Here is a 22060-nt window from a genome sequence, read left to right on the forward strand (position 1 = left end):
GAAAAGTCCATAAAATAAATAGACATCTCTAACCAAACTTAAATCTTTACATTTTTTTTATTTTTTTTAATGGAATTGTAACTTTCAGCCAATATAAATCCACTCGGCGACAGAGGGGGTGTCACCTCCACACGTGGGTGACGTGGTCCATGTTGTCCAGGATGCCAGGGAGGGTCCTCCTCACAAGTTAAGCAGCTTCTCATTGAGAGCGATCTGGGACTGGGTGAGGTTGGCCAGGTAAGTGACCATGAGCAGGTCCTGTGGGGGAAGGAAAGAGACACGACCGTTAGAGAACGACATAAATCGACTTACTATACAGCCAGCTGAACTGAAAATAAAAAGAGAACCTGTGATCCTGCCCTGATGTCGGCAAAATACAGTTCACCTAACTCATGGGTACTCAACCTGTGGCCCTCTAGGTGTTGCAGAACTACAAATCCCACAAGGCTGACTGTTACAAGCATGATTCCCATTGGCAAAGGCATGATGGGACTTGTAGTTCTTCAAAAGCTGGAGGGCCACAGCTTGACCTGTGCACAGACTCATCTTCTAGCCAGACTTGGCCTCCAGGCTGGTAACACCATGCAGTGGGTGTTGGTCTTCAGCAGGGCTCCCATCAGCCCCATTCACTTGGTACTCAAAAAGTCAATGGTGGAGTCCCATTAACCACCAAAAGGACCACCAGGCATGATGGGACTTGTAGTTCTGCAACAGCTGGGGGGCCACAGGTTGACCTAACTGCTGCCCTATGCACAAGCTCATCTTCTCGCCCAATCTGGCCTCCAGGCTGGTATCACCATGCAGTGGGTGTTGGTCTTCAGCAGGGCTCCTGTCGGCCCTTCACTTGGTACTCAAAAAGTCAATGATGGAGTCCCATTAACCACCTAAAGGACCACCAGCCCGCAGGGCATGATGGGACTTGTAGTTCTGCAACAGCTGGGGAGCCACAGGTTGACCTAACTGCTGCCCTATGCACAAGCTCATCTTCTCGCCCAATCTGGCCTCCAGGCTGGTATCACCATGCAGTGGGTGTTGGTCTTCAGCAGGGCTCCTGTCGGCCCTTCACTTGGTACTCAAAAAGTCAATGATGGAGTCCCATTAACCACCCAAAGGACCACCCACCAAGTACTGTGGGCGGGCGGCCTGTACCTCACTGGCCTCTTGCAGATAAAACCCCCCCCACTGACTTTTGCCGTGATTAGAGTTAGATTTTGTCAGCAGGTCCAGCCAATGATTCCTTGCACGGACCTGCTGATCAGCTGCGTCCAATCACAGCCCAGAGCTCTGTGTTGACAATCAACACAGGGCTCTATACAGGAGCAAACAGATCTGTGTTTCATTTCCCTGCTTTGCAGGGAGCAGAAACATAAAGATTTTTTTTTTTTTTTAGTAGAAAGCAGCACACATTACACACGTGTTAGATACACACCTAACCCCTTGATTACCCCAAGAGGTTAACCCCTTCCCAGCTGGAGTCATTAGTACAGTGACAGTGCAGTATTATTAATGATCACTGTATTAGTGCCACTAGTGATGTCGGGGGCAGTTAGTCAGTTCGTGTCAGATTGCCCACTGCGCAGTCCCACTGTAGTCACTAATCTCCACCAGAAGAATAAAAAAAACAAAAAAAAAAATTCCAGTATATACAAAATAGTTTGTAGGTGCCATAAATTGTTTCAAAAACCATTTAATATTCACTTATTGGGAATAATTATTATAAATATATATATATTTATATTAATTATATTTTATACACACACATATACACCAAAGGACATGCATTTTGGTCTGAATTTGATGATTTTTTTTTTAATGGATAGGTTTTATAAAAAATCTAAATCACACTTTTTTTAGTAACAAAAAAAAAAAAAAAACTGGCGATCAAATCAAATACCACCATGTTTGTGTAAAAAAAAAAAAAATTATTATATTTAATTCATATATATATATATATATAGTAATGAAATGTATTTGTTTTTGCTACGTGATTTTTTCCTTGACATGTTTAATAGCAAAAATATTGTTTTTTTTCTCAAAATTGGTAATTTTTTTTTTGCAAACGCACAGGCGATAAAATACCACCGAAAGAAGGCTCCATTCATGGGGAAAAAAAAAAAAAAAAAGGATGTAAATTTAATCTGGGAGCAGTGTTGCATGACCGCGCAATTGTCAGTTAAAGTAACGCAGAGCTGTAACACAAAAACATGGCCTGATTAGGAAGGGGGGGGGGGGAAATCCTCCGGAGGGGGAGGAGTTAAGGGACTTCCCCCCCCACTAGAAGGACCAGCCCCGGTCACTCGGTCAGACTTACATTGATGTTGCTGTTGAGCATGGCCTCAAAGTCCTCCGGGCCGATCTTGGGAACTTGGGTCACCAGGTCCATCAGGAACCTTCCCACCGTGTTGTCTGCTGAGACTTTTCCGGACTGGAATATTAAAAAAAAAGCGCAATCAGGTTAAGTACACCGGAAAATATGGAACTGGAAAGAACCGCTTCACACGAGAAGGGTGGGGGCCCAATGAAGGGGAAGGCCACCCAACACCAACTGGCAAGTGACACCATAGATCTGAGTAGGGGAAGGTGGTGCTGGAGCTTGGTGGTGGGTCCAGTTGGATACCAACCAGCACATCTTGCAAATAGTAAAGCAATGGATAGGAGTGGGGGAGGGGCAGGGATAGGAGGGGTGGGGGAGGGGCAGGAATAGGAGGGGTGGGGGAGGGGCAGGAATAGGAGGGGTGGGGGAGGGGCAGGGATAGGTACCCACCAGCACATCTTCGGCGTACTGCAGCACGGTGGCCAGAGATTCCAGCAGGCGGCTGGCCGCGGATCCCACTTGCTGCAGGTCGGTGGTCAGGCCGATGGAGCGGTTGGAGTTGAAGCAAGTTTTGTTAATCAGATCAACTGAAATGAAAAGAGAAGAAGAACATTCATAGAGGGATAATAAAGCCTTTGTATTGTCCCATCATTGTATTCCCCCCACTGACACCAATGATGGGGCACTATTCCTCCCACTGACACCAATGATGGGGCACTATTCCCCCCACTGACACCAATGATGGGGCACTATTCCTCCCACTGACACCAGTGATGGGACACTATTCCTCCCACTGACACCAATGATGGGGCACTATTCCTCCCACTGATACCAATGATGGGGCACTATTCCCCCCACTGACACCAATGATGGGGCACTATTCCTCCCACTGACACCAGTGATGGGACACTATTCCTCCCACTGACACCAATGATGGGGCACTATTCCTCCCACTGATACCAATGATGGGGCACTATTCCTCCCACTGATACCAATGATGGGGCACTATTCCTCCCACTGACACCAATGATGGGGCACTATTCCTCCCACTGACACCAATGATGGGACACTATTCCTCCCACTGATACCAATGATGAGGCACTATTCCTCCCACTGACACCAATGATGGGGCACTATTCCTCCCACTGACACCAATGATGGGGCACTATTCCTCCCACTGACACCAATGATGGGGCACTATTCCTCCCACTGACACCAATGATGGGGCACTATTCCTCCCACTGACACCAATGATGGGGCACTATTCCTCCCACTGACACCAATGATGGGGCACTATTCCTCCCACTGACACCAATGACGGGGCACTATTCCTCCCACTGACACCAATGACGGGGCACTATTCCTCCCACTGACACCAATGACGGGGCACTATTCCTCCCACTGATACCAATGACGGGGCACTATTCCTCCCACTGACACCAATGACGGGGCACTATTCCTCCCACTGACACCAATGACGGGGCACTATTCCTCCCACTGACACCAATGATGGGGCACTATTCCTCCCACTGACACCAATGATGGGGGACTATTCCTCCCACTCACACCAATGATGGGGCACTATTCCTCCCACTCACACCAATGATGGGGCACTATTCCTCCCACTGATACCAATGATGGGGCACTATTCCTCCCACTGACACCAATGATGGGGCACTATTCCTCCCACTGACACCAATGATGGGGCACTATTCCTCCCACTCACACCAATGATGGGGCACTATTCCTCCCACTGACACCAATGATGGGGCACTATTCCTCCCACTGACACCAATAATGGGGCACTATTCCTCCCACTGACACCAATAATGGGGCACTATTCCTCCCACTCACACCAATGATGGGGCACTATTCCTCCCACTGACACCAATGATGGGGCACTATTCCTCCCACTGATACCAATGATGGGCACTATTCCTCCCACTGACACCAATGATGGGGCACTATTCCTCCCACTGACACCAATGATGGGGAGATTGATGAGCAACGTCCTGTCAGAGGGAAGGGATTGTCTCACCTCCAATCCTCTCCGTGTCATAGTAGATGTATTGCACAGTCAGTGGGGTGAACATCACCCCCATCGTTTTGCCGGGAACACCCATCGGAGTGCTGCAGAGGGGGAAAAAAAAAAAAAACATTAAAAATGTATAAAATAATAAAACAATTAAAAAAAAATTTAAATATAAAATAAAAAACAATAAAACATACAATCTTTAAAAACAAACAATAATAAATATACAATAAACACCATAATTCAATATTTAAAAAAAATTTATATATAAAAAACTTTTTATAACAAAAAAAAAACACTTTTTTTTTATATTATGTACAGCTTCCGGTTAGCCCCTTCCACAGGCTGTGAGAAACACAGAGACCCAGTGATGACATCATTGGGGGCCGTGAGAAGCACAGAGACCCAGCGATGACATCATTGGGGGGGGGCCCGAGAAGCACAGAGACCCAGCGATGACATCATTGGGGGGGGGCCCGAGAAGCACAGAGACCCAGCGATGACATCATTGGGGGGGGCCCAAGAAGCACAGAGACCCAGCGATGACATCATTGGGGGGGGGCCCGAGAAACACAGAGACCCAGTGATGACATCATTGAGGGGCTCTGAGAAGCACAGAGACCCAGTGATGACATCATTGAGGGGCTCTGAGAAGCACAGAGACCCAGCGATGACATCATTGGGTACCGTGACAAGCACAGAGACCCAGTGATGACATCATTGGATGGGGGATATTAGGAGTATGAGCGCCCCCTCCCCCCATTACCTGATGTAGGCCTTGATGTTCATGCGGCTCCCCTGCATGCTGGTGTCCAAAGTCAGGTGGACGGGGTTGGTGGCCTCCCGGCTGTAATACTCGTGGATGAGTACGGAATGCTCTGTGATGTCATTTCCTGTGGCGTACCTGCGGAGAGGAAGTCATCGGTCACAAAAGGGGACAATTGGTTGTCAAACCCCGCCCCCGTCTTCAACTCCTTCCACACACCACACGGCCCCCCCGGCATGAGATCATTTATAAACATCCCTCCATCTAGAACTGGAGCGGCCAAGATTGGTGGATGATGGTGGGCTCAGCCAATTACTGGCTTCCTTTACCTCTCGGGGACCCTGTAAAGGATTCCCCCCCCCCCCCAATCTCACTCATCCTGCTACGTTCCATATGATAATATAAAATGATGACAGAGGATGGGGGAGGGGCATGAGTGGGCGGAGCCAGAGAAATCTAGGGTGAGCCGGCCAACAATCGTACAATCAGATACATCTGTTTTGAATGGAGAGCCGCTGTGATAGATCCGATACAGGTCGTCCAATCAGAGAGGGAGTCGCCACGCCCAATCATCCATTCAGGAGGAGTCGCCGCCGTCGCCCCGAATCAACCATCCAGAGGAGTCGTCGTCCCCAAGTGTCCATCCAGAGGAGTCGCGCCCCCAATCATCCATCGGAAGAATCGCACCCAATCATCCATCCAGATTAGCCGCCGCGCCCCATCATCCATCCAGAGGAGGGGTTGCCGCCGCCCCCCATCGTCCATCCAGAGGAGGGGTCGCCGCCGCCCCCCATCGTCCATCCAGAGGAGGGGTCGCCGCCGCCCCCCATCGTCCATCCAGAGGAGGGGTCGCCGCCGCCCCCCATCGTCCATCCAGAGGATGGGTCGCCGCCGCCCCCCATCGTCCATCCAGAGGAGTCGCGCCCCCAATCATCCATCGGAAGAATCGCACCCAATCATCCATCCAGATTAGCCGCCGCGCCCAATCATCCATCCAGAGGAGCCGCCGCCGCGCCCAATCATCCATCCAGAGGAGCCGCCGCCGCGCCCAATCATCCATCCAGAGGAGCCGCCGCCGCCCCCAATCATCCATCTAGGAGGAGTCGCCGCCGCCCCCAATCATCCGGAAAAGGGGGTCGCCGCCGCCCCCCCATCGTCCATCCAGAGGATGGGTCGCCGCCGCCCCCCCATCGTCCATCCAGAGGATGGGTCGCCGCCGCCCCCCCATCGTCCATCCAGAGGATGGGTCGCCGCCGCCCCCCCATCGTCCATCCAGAGGATGGGTCGCCCCCCATCGTCCATCCAGAGGGAGGAGTCGCCCCCCATCGTCCATCCAGAGGGAGGAGTCGCCCCCCATCGTCCATCCAGAGGGAGGAGTCGCCCCCCATCGTCCATCCAGAGGGAGGAGTCGCCCCCCATCGTCCATCCAGAGGGAGGAGTCGCCCCCCATCGTCCATCCAGAGGGAGGAGTCGCCCCCCATCGTCCATCCAGAGGGAGGAGTCGCCCCCCATCGTCCATCCAGAGGAGTCGCCGCCCCCCATCGTCCATCCAGAGGAGTCGCCGCCCCCCATCGTCCATCCAGAGGAGTCGCCGCCCCCAATCGTCCATCCAGAGGAGTCGCCGCCCCCAATCGTCCATCCAGAGGAGTCGCCGCCCCCAATCGTCCAGAGGAAGAATGGCACCCAATCATCCATCCAGAGGAGTCGCCGCCGCGCCCAATCGTCCATCCGGAGGAGTCGCCGCCGCGCCCAATCGTCCAACCGGAGGAGTCGCCGCCGCGCCCAATCGTCCAACCGGAGGAGTCGCCGCCGCGCCCAATTGTCCATCCGGAGGAGTCGCCGCCGCGCCCAATCGTCCATCCGGAGGAGTCGCCGCCGCGCCCAATCGTCCATCCGGAGGAGTCGCCGCCTCCAATCATCCAGAGGAAGAATGGCGCCCAATCGTCCATCCGGAGGAGTCGTCGTCGCCGCGCCCAATCGTCCATCCGGAGGAGTCGTCGTCGCCGCGCCCAATCGTCCATCCGGAGGAGTCGTCGTCGCCGCGCCCAATCGTCCATCCGGAGGAGTCGTCGTCGCCGCGCCCAATCGTCCATCCGGAGGAGTCGTCGTCGCCGCGCCCAATCGTCCACCCGGAGGAGGAGTCGTCGCCGCGCCCAATCGTCCACCCGGAGGAGGAGTCGTCGCCGCGCCCAATCGTCCACCTGGAGGAGGAGTCGTCGCCGCGCCCAATCGTCCACCTGGAGGAGGAGTCGTCGCCGCGCCCAATCGTCCACCTGGAGGAGGAGTCGTCGCCGCGCCCAATCGTCCACCTGGAGGAGGAGTCGTCGCCGCGCCCAATCGTCCACCTGGAGGAGGAGTCGTCGCCGCGCCCAATCGTCCACCTGGAGGAGTCGTCGCCGCGCCCAATCGTCCACCTGGAGGAGGAGTCGTCGCCGCGCCCAATCGTCCATCCGGAGGAGGAGGAGTCGCCGCGCCCAATCGTCCATCTGGAGGAGTCGCCGCGCCCAATCGTCCATCCGGAGGAGTCGTCGCCGCGCCCAATCGTCCATCTGGAGGAGGAGGAGGAGGAGTCGCCGCCCCCCCATCGTCCATCCCGGAGGAGGAGGAGGAGTCGCCGCCCCCCATCGTCCATCCGGAGGAGGAGGAGGAGTCGCCGCCCCCCATCGTCCATCCGGAGGAGTCGCCGCCCCCCATCGTCCATCCGGAGGAGTCGCCGCCCCCCATCGTCCATCCGGAGGAGTCGCCGCCCCCCATCGTCCATCCGGAGGAGTCGCCGCCCCCCATCGTCCATCCGGAGGAGTCGCCGCCCCCCATCGTCCATCCGGAGGAGTCGCCGCCCCCCATCGTCCATCCGGAGGAGGAGGAGGAGTCGCCGCCCCCCATCGTCCATCCGGAGGAGGAGGAGGAGTCGCCGCCCCCCATCGTCCATCCGGAGGAGGAGGAGGAGTCGCCGCCCCCCATCGTCCATCCGGAGGAGGAGGAGGAGTCGCCGCCCCCCATCGTCCACCCGGAGGAGGAGGAGTCGCCGCCCCCCATCGTCCACCCGGAGGAGGAGGAGTCGCCGCCCCCCATCGTCCACCCGGAGGAGGAGGAGTCGCCGCCCCCCCATCGTCCACCCGGAGGAGGAGGAGTCGCCGCCCCCCATCGTCCACCCGGAGGAGGAGGAGTCGCCGCCCCCCATCGTCCACCCGAGGAGGAGGAGGAAGTCGCCGCCCCCCATCGTCCATCCGGAGGAGGCGCCGCCCCCCATTGTCCATCCGGAGGAGGAGGAGTCGCCGCCCCCCATCGTCCATCCAAAGGAGGAGCCGCCGCCCCCCATCGTCCATCCAAAGGAGGAGCCGCCGCCCCCCATCGTCCATCCAAAGGAGGAGCCGCCGCCCCCCATCGTCCATCCAAAGGAGGAGCCGCCGCCCCCCATCGTCCATCCAAAGGAGGAGCCGCCGCCCCCCATCGTCCATCCAAAGGAGGAGCCGCCGCCCCCCATCGTCCATCCAAAGGAGGAGCCGCCGCCCCCCATCGTCCATCCAAAGGAGGAGCCGCCGCCCCCCATCGTCCATCCAAAGGAGGAGCCGCCGCCCCCCATCGTCCATCCAAAGGAGGAGCCGCCGCCCCCCATCGTCCATCCAAAGGAGGAGCCGCCGCCCCCAATCGTCCATCCAAAGGAGGAGCCGCCGCCCCCAATCGTCCATCCAGAGGAGGAGTCGCCGCCCCAATCATCCATCTAGAGGAGTCGCAGCCCCCAATCATCCATCTAGAGGAGTCGCCGCCCCCAATCATCCATCTAGAGGAGTCGCCGCCCCCAATCATCCATCTAGAGGAGTCGCCGCCCCCAATCACCCATCTAGAGGAGTCGCCGCCCCCAATCATCCATCTAGAGGAGTCGCCGCCCCCAATCATCCATCTAGAGGAGTCGCCGCCCCCAATCATCCATCTAGAGGAGTCGCCGCCCCCAATCATCCATCTAGAGGAGTCGCCGCCCCCCCCAATCATCCATCTAGAGGAGTCGCCGCCCCCCCCCAATCATCCATCTAGAGGAGTCGCCGCCCCCCCAATCATCCATCTAGAGGAGTCGCCGCCCCCAATCATCCAGAGGAAGAATCACACCCAATCATCCATCCAGAGGAGCCGCCGCCGAGCCCAATCATCCATCCACCCAGAGGAGGAGGAGTCCCACTCAATCATCCATTCACCCAGAGGAGGAGGAGTCCCACTCAATCATCCATCCACCCAGAGGAGGAGGAGTCCCACTCAATCATCCATCCACCCAGAGGAGGAGGAGTCCCACTCAATCATCCATTCACCCAGAGGAGGAGGAGTCCCACTCAATCATCCATCCACCCAGAGGAGGAGGAGTCCCACTCAATCATCCATCCACCCAGAGGAGGAGGAGTCCCACTCAATCATTCATCCACCCACCCAGAGGAGGAGGAGTCCCACTCAATCATTCATCCACCCACCCAGAGGAGGAGGAGTCCCACTCAATCATCCATCCACCCACCCAGAGGAGGAGGAGTCCCACTCAATCATCCATCCACCCACCCAGAGGAGGAGGAGTCCCACTCAATCATCCATCCACCCACCCAGAGGAGGAGGAGTCCCACTCAATCATCCATCCACCCACCCAGAGGAGGAGGAGTCCCACTCAATCATCCATCCACCCACCCAGAGGAGGAGGAGTCCCACTCAATCCTCCATCCACCCACCCAGAGGAGGAGGAGTCCCACTCAATCATCCATCCACCCACCCAGAGGAGGAGGAGTCCCACTCAATCATCCATCCACCCACCCAGAGGAGGAGGAGTCCCACTCAATCATCCATCCACCCAGAGGAGGAGGAGTCCCACTCAATCATCCATCCACCCAGAGGAGGAGGAGTCCCACTCAATCATCCATCCACCCAGAGGAGGAGGAGTCCCACTCAATCATCCATCCACCCAGAGGAGTCCCACTCAATCATCCATCCACCCAGAGGAGGAGGAGTCCCACTCAATCATCCATCCACCCAGAGGAGGAGGAGTCCCACTCAATCATCCATCCACCCAGAGGAGGAGGAGTCCCACTCAATCATCCATCCACCCAGAGGAGGAGGAGTCCCACTCAATCATCCATCCACCCAGAGGAGGAGTCGTCCCACTCAATCATCCATCCACCCAGAGGAGGAGGAGTCCCACTCAATCATCCATCCACCCAGAGGAGGAGGAGTCCCACTCAATCATCCATCCACCCAGAGGAGGAGGAGTCCCACTCAATCATCCATCCACCCAGAGGAGGAGGAGTCCCACTCAATCATCCATCCACCCAGAGGAGGAGGAGTCCCACTCAATCATCCACCCAGAGGAGGAGGAGTCCCACTCAATCATCCATCCAGAGGAGGCGGAGTCACACTCAATCATCCATCCAGAGGAGGCGGAGTCACACTCAGACTACGGATCTCACCAGCCCACGATCTGTTCGGTGTTGGAGACTTTCTTGTGAAGTTCGTACATATTTTTGGCGAATTCCATATCCACCGCCACCTGCCCAGACCAGAGGAAACACATTATATACCGGGGAGGAAGAACGATGAGGCGGGGGAGGGGGGAGGAAGAACGATGAGGCGGGGGAGGGGGGAGGAAGAACGATGAGGCGGGGAAGGGGGGAGGAAGAACGATGAGGCGGGGGAGGGGGGAGGAAGAACGATGAGGCGGGGGAGGGGGGAGGAAGAACGATGAGGCGGGGGAGGGGGGAGGAAGAACGATGAGGCGGGGGAGGGGGGAGGAAGAACGATGAGGCGGGGGAGGGGGGAGGAAGAACGATGAGGCGGGGGAGGGGGGAGGAAGAACGATGAGGCGGGGGAGGGGGGAGGAAGAACGATGAGGCGGGGGGGGAGGAAGAACGATGAGGCGGGGGAGGGGGGAGGAAGAACGATGAGGCGGGGGAGGGGGGAGGAAGAACGATGAGGCGGGGGGGAGGAAGAACGATGAGGCGGGGGGGGAGGAAGAACGATGAGGCGGGGGGGGAGGAAGAACGATGAGGCGGGGGAGGGAGGAAGAACGATGAGGCGGGGGAGGGAGGAAGAACGATGAGGCGGGGGAGGGAGGAAGAACGATGAGGCGGGGGAGGGAGGAAGAACGATGAGGCGGGGGGGGGGAGGAAGAACGATGAGGCGGGGGGGGGGGGAGGAAGAACGATGAGGCGGGGGGGGGGGGGGGGGGAGGAAGAACGATGAGGCGGGGGGGGGGGGGGGAGGAAGAACGATGAGGCGGGGGGGGGGGGGGGAGGAAGAACGATGAGGCGGGGGGGGGGGGAGGAAGAACGATGAGGCGGGGGGGGGAGGAAGAACGATGAGGCGGGGGGGGGAGGAAGAACGATGAGGCGGGGGGGGAGGAAGAACGATGAGGCAGGGGGGGGAGGAAGAACGATGAGGCGGGGGGGGGAGGAAGAACGATGAGGCGGGGGGGGGAGGAAGAACGATGAGGCGGGGGGGGGAGGAAGAACGATGAGGCGGGGGGGGAGGAAGAACGATGAGGCGGGGGGGGAGGAAGAACGATGAGGCGGGGGGGGAGGAAGAACGATGAGGCGGGGGGGGGGAGGAAGAACGATGAGGCGGGGGGGGGAGGAAGAACGATGAGGCGGGGGGGGAGGAAGAACGATGAGGCGGGGAATAAAGATTGATGGGGGAGGGGATGAGGTGGGGGGAGGGGATGAGGTGGGGGGGGGGGCGTACCTCGTCCTCGGACTCATTGTGGGGGACGGAGAAGCAGTTGGTGATCTCCACAGAATGTTTATCCGTCGTTCCTGGAAGAGAACCAACAACATCATATATGGTCAGGACACAGGGGAGCAGTGTGGGGCCCCCCATACACAATACAGGGGCCCCATATATGGTCAGGACACAGGGGAGCAGTGTGGGGCCCCCCATACACAATACAGGGGCCCCATATATGGTCAGGACACAGGGGAGCAGTGTGGGGCCCCCCATACACAATACAGGGGCCCCATATATGGTCAGGACACAGGGAAGCAGTGTGGGGGGCCCTCCCCATACACAATACAGGGGCCACATATATGATCAAGATTGTAAGCTCCAAGGAGCAGGGCCCCCTCGCCCTCCTGTATTGTCTCATGTTCTGTCCCCACTATAATGTACAGCGCTGAGCAAACCTTCTGCCGCCATATAAATCCTGTGTAATAATAATGGGGAGCAGTGTGGGGCCCCCCCATACACAATACAGGGGCCCCATATATGGTCAGGACACAGGTGATCAGTGTGGCCCCACAAAGATAACACAGGGGCCTCACGTGTAACCAGAAAACAGAGGAAGAGTGCAGACCCCGACATTTAGCATACAGGGGCCCCATATGTGATTTGAGGAAAGAGAAACAGTGTGGGCCCCTCCATAGGATCAGCACAGTCCAGGGGCCCCTCCATAGGATCAGTAGAGTGCAGGGGCCCCTCCATAGGATCAGCACAGTCCAGGGGCCCCTCCATAGGATCAGCAGAGTGCAGGGGCCCCTCCATGGATCGGTACAGTACAGGGGCCCCTCCATGGATCGGTACAGTACAGGGGCCCCTCCATGGATCGGTACAGTACAGGGGCCCCTCCATGGATCGGTACAGTACAGGGGCCCCTCCATGGATCGGTACAGTACAGGGGCCCCTCCATGGATCGGTACAGTACAGGGGCCCCTCCATGGATCGGTACAGTACAGGGGCCCCTCCATGGATCGGTACAGTACAGGGGCCCCTCCATGGATCGGTACAGTACAGGGGCCCCTCCAGGTACAGTGCAGGGGCCCCTCCATGGATCAGTACAGTCCAGGGGCCCCTCCATAGGATCAGTACAGTGCAGGGGCCCCTCCATAGGATCAGTACAGTGCAGGGGCCCCTCCATAGGATCAGAACAGTGCAGGGGCCCCTCCATAGGATCAGTACAGTGCAGGGGCCCCTCCATAGGATCAGTACACGTGATGACACAATGATCTCCCCTCACCCAGCAGAGTCCCGATCACCCGGGCCGCCCCCTCGTTCCTCCGCTCGTAGCTGTCCACTATGGAGGCCAGGACCACCGGGTGCACCTTCACCACCGGGCCGTTCAGCACCACCGGAGCCCCGGAACACATCCCCGGAGCCGCCATCACCGTCCACCGGAAAGAGAGAGAGCGCGAGGGGAGGCGGGGCCGTAACACGTCACACACAGAGCCGACAGGGGATTGGAGGGTGGACGGAGGAGGCTGCGCGCGCCGCTCTGCGTTATCCCCCGAGCTGTGATTGGCCGGCGGGTGGGGGCGGGGATGAGATACATTGTATCCATCGTGTCCTATCGGGAAATCCGGCGCTCAGAGATACAATGTGTCCGCTGTGATGGAGAGGGGGCGGGGCGATCAGTACGCGACTGCGCAATGAGTACAGGAAGCGGTACAGAGCGCCCTCTGATGGACGGAGGCCGTGTATATATAGCTGGGTGATTTCCGCGTCTGCCTGTAGATGGCTCCATAGCTCAGGGGTTAGAGCACTGGTCTTGTAAACCAGGGGTCGCGAGTTCAAATCTCGCTGGGGCCTTCCCCCTTTTATATCATTTCTATGGGGGGGGGGATTAGAGTGTCAGCTCTTGGGGTCACTGTCTATAGTCTGCTCTTCCCATAAAGGCCTGTAGGACCCGGATTGTACCGTGATCAGGTGACTCCCACAGGAACAGCGACCTACCTGCTTCCGGGTTCAGGGTCCCTCCCCCTACTGCCAACTACCTCTGTGATTGGACACAACAGGATTTTGTCTGAAGGTCCCAGCCAATGATTCATGGGCGGGATCTGCTGATCAGCTGACAGGGTGACAACGCTGAGCGGAATTGGGAGACAGCGACAGAGCGTTGTCACCCTGTAACAGGAAGTGCCCGGACAAGGAGTGGGATCACTTTTTTTTTTTTAATCACCCACCTGGATTGTACCGTGGACAAGCGACTCGTACAGGCACAGCGAAAAATGAACCAGAAAGCATCAAAAACACACTGGGATGCGTTAAAAATGCATTGAAAACGCACCGGAACGCACTAAAATGCACTAACGCATGTCCCTATTTAAATTGAAAAAAGGGGGGGAATGAAACACAAAGCATCAGAAACGCACTGAAAACGCACATGTCCCTATATAAATTGAAAAGAAAAGGGGGGGGGAAATGAGTTGGAAAACAATACAAAGCACTGAAATGCATCAAAAATGCATTGGAAATGCACTAGAATGCACCAAAACGCACAAAAAAAATGTGCATGTCCCTGTTTAAATTGAAAAAAAAGAGAGGGTGGAAAAATGAACCTGAAAGCATCAAAAACGCACTGGAACGAACCAAAAACGCATGTTCCTATTTAAATGGGGGAAAAGGGGAGAAAAATGAGCCAGAAAGCATCAAAAACACACTGGAATGCGTCAAAAACGCATTAAAAATGCACCGGAGCGCACCAAAAACGCACTGGAACACACGTTTCTGTTTAAATGGGGATAAAAGGGGAGAAAAATGACGTGCCTATTTAAATTGAAGAAAAAGAAAAGGGAAAAAATTAACTGGAAAGCATAAAAAAACACACCAAAAACGCACTGAAACGCACATGTCCCTATATAAATTGAAAAAGGGGTGGGGAAATGAATGGAAACCATTAAAAACGCACTGGAATGCATCAAAAACGCACCAAAAAACTGCATGTCCCTATTTAAATTGAAGAAAAAGAGAAGGTGGAAAAAATGAACCTGAAAGCATCAAAAACGCACTGGAATGCATCAAGAACGCATTAAAAATGCACCAAAACGCACCAAAAACGCACTAAGAACGCACTGGAACACACGTTTCAGTTTAAATGGGGCAAAAAAGGGGAGAAAAATGACCCAGAAAGCATCAAAAACACACTGGACCACATCAAAAACGCATAGAAAATGCACCGGAACGCACAAAAATGCACGTGCCTATTTCAATTGAAGTAAAAGAGAAGGAAAAAAATGAACCGGAAAGCATAAAAAACGCACCAAAAACGCACTGAAACGCACATGTCCCTTTATAAATTGAAAAAAGGGGGTGGGGAAATGAACGGAAACCATTAAAAACACACTGGAATGCATCAAAAACGCATCGAAAATGTGCTAGAATGCACCAAAAAAGCGCATGTCCTTATTTAAATTGAAGAAAAAGAGACGGGGAACCTGAAAGCATCAAAAACGCATTAAAAACACAATGGAACACACGTTTCTGTTTAAATGGGGAAAAAAGGGGAGAAAAAGGACCCAGAAAGCATCAAAAATGCACTGGAATGCGTCAAAATGCAGCAAAAATGCACAAAAACGCACCGGAACGCACACGTCCCTATTTCAATGGCAGGCAGATTTAAAATGCAAAACACAGCAAAAACGCACTACATGCGTTCCTGCAGCGTCCCCGTTGAAGTCCAAAAACGCAACGTTTTGCGTTCAAAAAGCGATCCTTTCCACAAAAAAAAAGCGCAGCGGGTGAAAACGCACAGGTGTGAGCCAGTCCCGTAGGAAATCGCGTTGAACGGACCGCTGTGCGTTTCTGCGAGGCGTGGTGGAAACGCGTCGGCGTGATCCCGGGGTCAGGCTGCTTTCACACAGATCCGTCGCGGGTTTAGCGCATCTTTTTTTTTGTGGTGCAGATTTGACGCGGTAAAAAAAAAACGCTGCGTTTTTGGTGCAATTTTTGAGTCACTGTAAAAAAAAAAAAAAGGCGCGGTAAACGTGCACATGCGTTTTTGCTGTGTTTTTTGCTATGGATCGGTGTGAAAGTCGCCTCCAACAGCCGATTCCATTGGTGAGTGTGTTCTGCCATTCATCCCCTCACCAGCCAATCAGCAGCAGTGGGAGGGGGGGTGTGATTGGCTACTCTGGCCCCGCCTCCCCTGCTGACCGTTGCCTGGTAACAGGAGTGCACACAGAGAGAGCAGAAGGAGCAGCATGGCGACCAGCTACAGCGCAAACCAGGTACAGCGATCCCCCCCTGTGGCCCCTACAGTCACCGCTGTACACGGGGGGTCCCTGTAGGGGGGGCAGTAATACAGGGGTGGGGGTCGCCTTAACACCCCGGTCACACTTGCTGCGACTTGGCGTGCGATCTTCATGTCGTGCGACTTGAAAATTATCCGCAGCGGTCATATCGGCGCGGTTCTGACTCGGTCGGAGCCGCGCCAATTTCTAAAGTAGTCCATGCGATCCGCATAGATGTCTGCGTCTGGCGTCTTTCAAATCGCGCCTGAAATCGGCGGGACCCCCGACTTTGAAATCCTTTCCAGCGAAGTCGCACGTTTTCAAAGTCGGGGTGGGTGTGACCCTGGGGGGGGGAGGGGTGTAAGGGTCACTGGTGACCTCAGTATCAGTTTCTCCGCCGCACTTGCGTTTTTTATGCGTTTTGCTGGGGGTTTTTTTTCATTTATTCATTTTTTTTCTTGTCGCTAGGCAGATTTCAAACGCAAAACGCATTAAATGCGCACTACGTGCTTTTCTTCAGCGTCCCCATTTGCCTTTCCAGCGAAGTCGCACGATTTCAAAGTCGGGATGGGTGTGACCCCGGGGGGGGGGGGGGTCAAGGGTCACTGGTGGTGTCAGTTAGTACCAGTTTGCCTTCCACACGTGCGTTTTTGCTGAATTTTGCGCGTTTTTTTTCATTTTTAAAAAATGTTTTCTTGTTGCTAGGCAGATTTCAAACTGAAAAAAGACCCAGCATAATGCATAAAAAATGCAGCAAAAACGCAAGCGCGGCGGGCAAACTGATACTAACTGACATCACCAGTGACCCTTACACCCCTCCCCCCCCCCCCCCCCCCCCGGGGTCACACTGATCCTAACTTTGCATTTTTGCTGCGTTTTGTGTTTGAAATCTGCCTAGCAACAAGAAAAAATTTTAGAAATGAAAAGAAAAAACAGGCAAAACGCATAAAAAATGCAGCAAAAACGCAAGCGCAGCGGGCAAACTGATACTAACTGACACTTTGTGGGAACTGACATCACCAGTGACCATAACACCCCTCCCCCCGCACACCCATCCCAACTTTAAAATCGTGCGACTTCGCTGGAAAGGGTCACTTTTTTGAATGCAAATGGGGACGCTGCAGAAAAGCATGCATTGCGTTTTGCTGCATTTTGCGTTTGAAATCTGCCTAGCAACAAGAAAAAAAAGTTAAAACGCAAAACGCAGCAAAAACGCACTACATGCTTTTCTGCAGCGTCCCTATTTGCGTTCAAAAAAGTGACTCTTTCCAGCGAAGTCGCATGATTTTAAAGTCGGGATCGATGTGACCCCGGGGGGGGGGAAGGGGGGTAAGGGTCATTGGTGATGTCACTTAGTATCAGTTTGCACGCCGCACGTGTGTTTTTGCTGCATTTTTTATGCGTTTTGCTGGGGGTTTTTTCCCATTTTTAATTTTTTTTTCTTGTTGCTAGGCAGATTTCAAACTGAAAAGAGACCCATCAAATCGCATGCCGAATCGCACCCGTTGTGACCCGGGACTTACGAATGTTGAGTTTTGCACGCTTGTTGTCGCGTTAACACGCAGTAACGCCCGCGCCTGCTCGCCGCGGTGACAATGAGTAGCAGCCGGTCACACCCCTGAGATTTAATATCATGCGATTTCAGGCGCGATTTCTGCGACTTGTGAAGATTTTCAATGATTTCTCGCACAACAGCGCACCCGCCTAAGAAAAAAAAAACCCGCGCCCCCCCCCGGGCCCCGCGCAGCGATCTGAACGCACCGCGAGTCATTCATAGATAACGACTGTCTCTTGTTCGCAGTATCAGAGTGCGTTCAACCCCCGCCAACTGCAGAACTGGACCGTCCCGAAACCCTGCAAACAGGTAACACCCCCCCTCCCCTCCCCCGACCTACCTCCAATTTCTGTATGTATGCTTTGCTCTCCCTCCATAGGCCCATCCTCCGTACCTGCTGACTCGACACCATCCACAGGCAGCTTCACTCCTCGATAAGACAGACAGTGAGATCCATCAGAACAGAGGCGGTTTGCTATTATTCCCGCCTTTCCTATGCCCCGCCTTTCCTATGCCCCGCCTCTGAGGAGTACGAATACTGACCGAGGGAACATGAGGGGCTATGAATGATCTAACTAGCTCTAAACAGGAGGGAAAGGGAAGAATATCGCACAGTAAACAAGTTGTAGCGGCCAGAAACGGCCAGTAGATGTCAGCACACTACAGGACAATCATTACCCCATGACACAGAAGTAGTCAATAGTCATTTCCTGTCTCCCCTCCCCCCAGTGATCAGACTGTACATTGTAACTTTGTAGAAGGAGGAGGAGGCATTTCCTCAGTCTCCTCCCCCAGTGATCAGACTTAACATTGTAACTTTGTAGAAGGGGGAGGAGGCATTCCCTCAGTCTCCCCTCCCCCAGTGATCAGACTTAACATTGTAACTTTGTAGAAGGAGGAGGCGGCGTTTCCTCAGTCTCCCCTCCCCCAGTGATCAGACTGTACATTGTAACTTTGTAGAAGGAGGAGGAGTTATTCCCTCAGTCTCCTCCCCCAGTGATCAGGCTGTACATTGTAACTTTGTTGAAGGAGGAGGAGTTATTCCCTCAGTCTCCTCCCCCCAGTGATCAGACTGTACATTGTAACTTTGTAGAAGGAGGAGGAGTCATTTCCTCAGTCTCCTCCCCCAGTGATCAGACTGTACATTGTAACTTTGTAGAAGGAGGAGGAGTCGTTTTCCCAGTCTCCCCTCCCCCAGTGATCAGACTGTACAGTGTAGATTTGTAGGGCAGTGATCAGGGGCTGATCTGTGTCAGACAAGTTGTGAACACCACCAGTGCACTGTAGGGGGCGATGTCCTGGATTCTGGGACTGTAGCACCCTTGCGGTGTTCTCTCTGACCTTTGGTCTCTTTCAGTTCCCTCGCACCCACGACGGCTTCACTCAGATCATCGCCAACGACAGAGGTCATCTGCTTCCCGGAGCGCCCAGGGCCCAGGTAACACCTCCTCCTGAAGAGCGACCAGGACCCGCCCACTTTGGGGTGTTCCTCTTCTCCTAGACCTAGAACAAAGAGTGGGGCCCAGGGCTTTCTCAGCAAGAACGCAGGGGTCTGTTGTTGGGGGTGATCCCTTGATGAGGGAGGGGTCTGTTGTTGGGGTGATCCCTTGATGAGGGAGGGGTCTGTTGTTGGGGTGATCCCTTGATGAGGGAGGGGTCTGTTGTTGGGGGATCCCTTGATGAGGGAGGGGTCTGTTGGGGGATCTCTTGATGAGGGAGGGGTCTGTTGTTGGGGGATCTCTTGATGAGGGAGGGGGTCCTGTTGTTGGGGGATCCCTTGATGAGGGAGGGGTCTGTTGTTGGGGGATCCCTTGATGAGGGAGGGAGTCTGTTGTTTGGGGGGATCCCTTGATGAGGGAGGGGGTCTATTGTTGGGGGATCTCTTGATGAGGGGAGGGGGTCTATTGTTGAGTGATCCCCTTGATGAGGGAGGGGGTCCTATTGTTGCTGGGGGGATATCTTGGTGTCATTGGGAAGAATTGTGTTCCATCATTAGAAGGCATTGTACCCATTCATTGGTGTCATTGGGAGAATTTTAACCCCTTTGTTGGTGTCATTGGGAGGAATTGTGCCCTTTCATTGGTGTCAGTGGCTGAAATAGTGCCTTGTAATTGGGCCCCTTTATTGGTGTCATGGGGAGGAGTAGTGTCCCATAATTGGTGTCATTGGGCCCTGTTGGTGACAGTGGGAAGAATAGTGCCCCATCATTGGTATCAGTGGGAGGAATAGTGCCCCATCATTGGTGTCAGTGGGAGGAATAGTGGCCCCCATCATTGGTGTCAGTGGGATGAATAGTGGCCCCATCATTGGTGTCAGTGGGATGAATAGTGCCCCATCATTGGTGTCAGTGGGAGGAATAGTGCCCCATCATTGGTGTCAGTGGGAGGAATAGTGCCCCATCATTGGTGTCAGTGGGGAGGAATAGTGGCCCCCACCATTGGTATCAGTGGGAAGAATAGAAACCCTATCATTGGTGTCAGTGGATGAAATAGTTCCCCCAAGGGGTCCAGATAAAGGCAATCTCCCGGGGTCCCCAGTTTTGGCACTCCCCTGCATTACAGTCCACAGGACAGCCAGGCAAGGGGCATATTCAGTAGCTGCACTCCATGTTTTCATCAGCAGGGGGCGCGATCTGCCCACCGATTTTCTGGGCCATGTATATACATTGAAACATTCTCTCTCTTTCAGGCCAGCCCCTGGGGGGCGTTCCTGGGGACATGGGGACATGCCCCTTAAGATCCCCTCCTTCCAAACTGAGCCTGACCTCCCGCTCAGCAGACGCCTCCAAACGCCTGACACAATGGATCGAGAATTCGGAGCCGCTCCTCAGCGCCTCCAATGGGCTGAGACCCCACCATCCACCGGCCAGGTCTGTCCCACAGCTTACCTTCTATAACTGGATAGATCACAGGTCACCCATCAGGGGGCGGGGCTATTAGATGGAGCCGTTTTTCACTACCTGTGCACTTGGAGCTGTTCGGTACGTGGCGTTTCGATCTACTAGCCAAGTGCCAAGTTGGGGGGGGGGGGTGGTAATGCTTGAGAAGCCAAAGGGACACCCCCAAACCGGGTGATGGAATGCCACTCGAGTTTGCACTTTGGGGCTCCAGGATAAGCGCACACACAATTCGTTCTGAAAATACGGAAAAACAAACAAACGTTATCAGACTTTCCTCTACCGGACGAATATTTTTTATTGATTTAAAGTATAAATACCACATTTGCCCCATTAGATTGGCGATACGCATCACAAGAAATGATTCTGTGCACCATCTAGTGGCCAGAGGTGGTATTTTCCATTTTTTTTACATCAACAACAAACACTGTTTTCGCCATTAGATGGCGCCCAAGAAACTATAGGATGTTTCTGATGACTCATGGCGCCAGCTAGTGGCCAAATGCAGTAATTCCATTTTTAAATCAATGTAAAACGTTCGTCCAACACAGGAAATCGCCTAATAACATTCGTTTTTTCTTTCCTTTTTTTCTGATTCACATAGAATGAATGTAATTGAACACGCACTTTTTAAAAAATTTTTATAAATACATATTTTTTTTCCAAACGTGTCGGGGCGATATTAAACCATTTCCAGTCCGTCCGTTGTATATAAACGGCCGGACGGTGGGCAGTGCAGGGGCGGGTGGGACGTTTATAAACGGCCTCCCCCGCCCCCCTGCTTGTGTGCGCTCCTCTGGGAGTGCGCAGCCCAGGGGCGGACTGACCATTTGGAAACTCGGGCACTGCCCGGGGGTCCAGTAGGGGGGCCCCCATGAGGTGCCCCTGGTACCTTTTTTCATAGGCTTTTTTTGAGTTTTGGGGCAAGGGACACAGGGGGGCCCCCATGATCCCCCTATTGCCCCGGGGCGCCCCATGAGTTGTCAGTCTACCCCTGCACGCAGCACCGCGATCCGGTGCCCGTTGTGTCCTCCAGACACAGTGGAACACCGATCGCCGTACGGGACCTCTGTGCGAGGTCCCGATCATGTGATCACTGATTGGCGATCACATGCAGAGTAGTAAGGCAAGATGTCACTTCTGACATCATTGCTTTCTACGTGTGAAAATCTGTGGAATGATCACCGAGATCACATGGTACAGGGCTATTCACAACAGCCCTTGTACCACGTGACAAGCTGTGACCAATCACAGCTCACACAGTACTTCACAATGGCTGCAAGAATGCAACCAGAGAGAAGGAGAAATGATTGCTTTTACAGCCTTTATGGGTGTAGGGCAATCAGTGTAAAAAAAAGAAATCTTCATCACCCCCCACAAGTAGTACAGTGTCACCATGGTGACACAGTACTGCTAGGGTGGACAGTAGGTAAAAAAAAAACAAAAAAAAAAAATAAAAATTTTTTTTTTTTAAAGTTTATAAAAAAATTATAATTTTTTGGTTATAAAACTCATTTTGGGTTGTTTTTTTTTTTA

The 22060-nt window shown here is 54.2% G+C and overlaps 2 protein-coding genes and 1 non-coding gene across 3 annotated transcripts; 2 read left to right on the forward strand and 1 right to left on the reverse strand.

Moving 5' to 3' along the window:
• Positions 1–38: 38 nt before the first annotated feature.
• Positions 39–13275, reverse strand: EIF3F (eukaryotic translation initiation factor 3 subunit F). Its single transcript, XM_089664300.1, has 8 exons — positions 13085–13275; positions 11818–11888; positions 10548–10627; positions 5113–5250; positions 4353–4444; positions 2765–2901; positions 2312–2425; positions 39–258 (listed from the first exon to the last, which is right to left on the reverse strand). The coding sequence occupies exons 1-8, from the start codon at positions 13227–13229 to the stop codon at positions 181–183; spliced, it is 855 nt and encodes a 284-aa protein (XP_089520426.1). The 5' UTR covers positions 13230–13275; the 3' UTR covers positions 39–180.
• A 305-nt stretch (positions 13276–13580) lies between these two features.
• On the forward strand, positions 13581–13653 carry TRNAT-UGU (transfer RNA threonine (anticodon UGU)). Its single transcript has one exon. It is a non-coding gene; the product is annotated as a tRNA-Thr (tRNA).
• A 2275-nt stretch (positions 13654–15928) lies between these two features.
• On the forward strand, positions 15929–20497 carry CFAP126 (cilia and flagella associated protein 126; the record flags this gene model as incomplete). Its single annotated transcript, XM_089664307.1, is given in 5 exon segments — positions 15929–16070; positions 17875–17937; positions 18986–19066; positions 20317–20349; positions 20352–20497. Coding segments are annotated over 5 exon segments (350 nt in total), but the record flags the coding sequence as incomplete, so codon positions are not given.
• Positions 20498–22060: the final 1563 nt, after the last annotated feature.

Source organism: Staurois parvus, unplaced genomic scaffold, assembly GCF_062004578.1.
Source record: "Staurois parvus isolate SC_StPar_1 unplaced genomic scaffold, SC_StPar_1.0 ptg001879l, whole genome shotgun sequence".
In the NCBI taxonomy this organism is placed as follows: Eukaryota; Metazoa; Chordata; class Amphibia; order Anura; family Ranidae; genus Staurois; species Staurois parvus.

What these genes read in the sequence shown, in the direction of transcription:
- EIF3F (XM_089664300.1), bottom strand. Translation starts at nt 13,229, where the DNA reads ATGGCGGCTCCGGGGATGTGTTCCGGGGCTCCGGTGGTGCTGAACGGC. An exon ending in ACAATGAGTCCGAGGACGAG is followed by an intron (nt 10,628 to 11,817) that starts GTACGCCCCCCC and finishes TGGTCTGGGCAG; the next exon opens with GTGGCGGTGGATATGGAATT. An exon ending in AACATCAAGGCCTACATCAG is followed by an intron (nt 4,445 to 5,112) that starts GTAATGGGGGGA and finishes CCCCCTCTGCAG; the next exon opens with CACTCCGATGGGTGTTCCCG.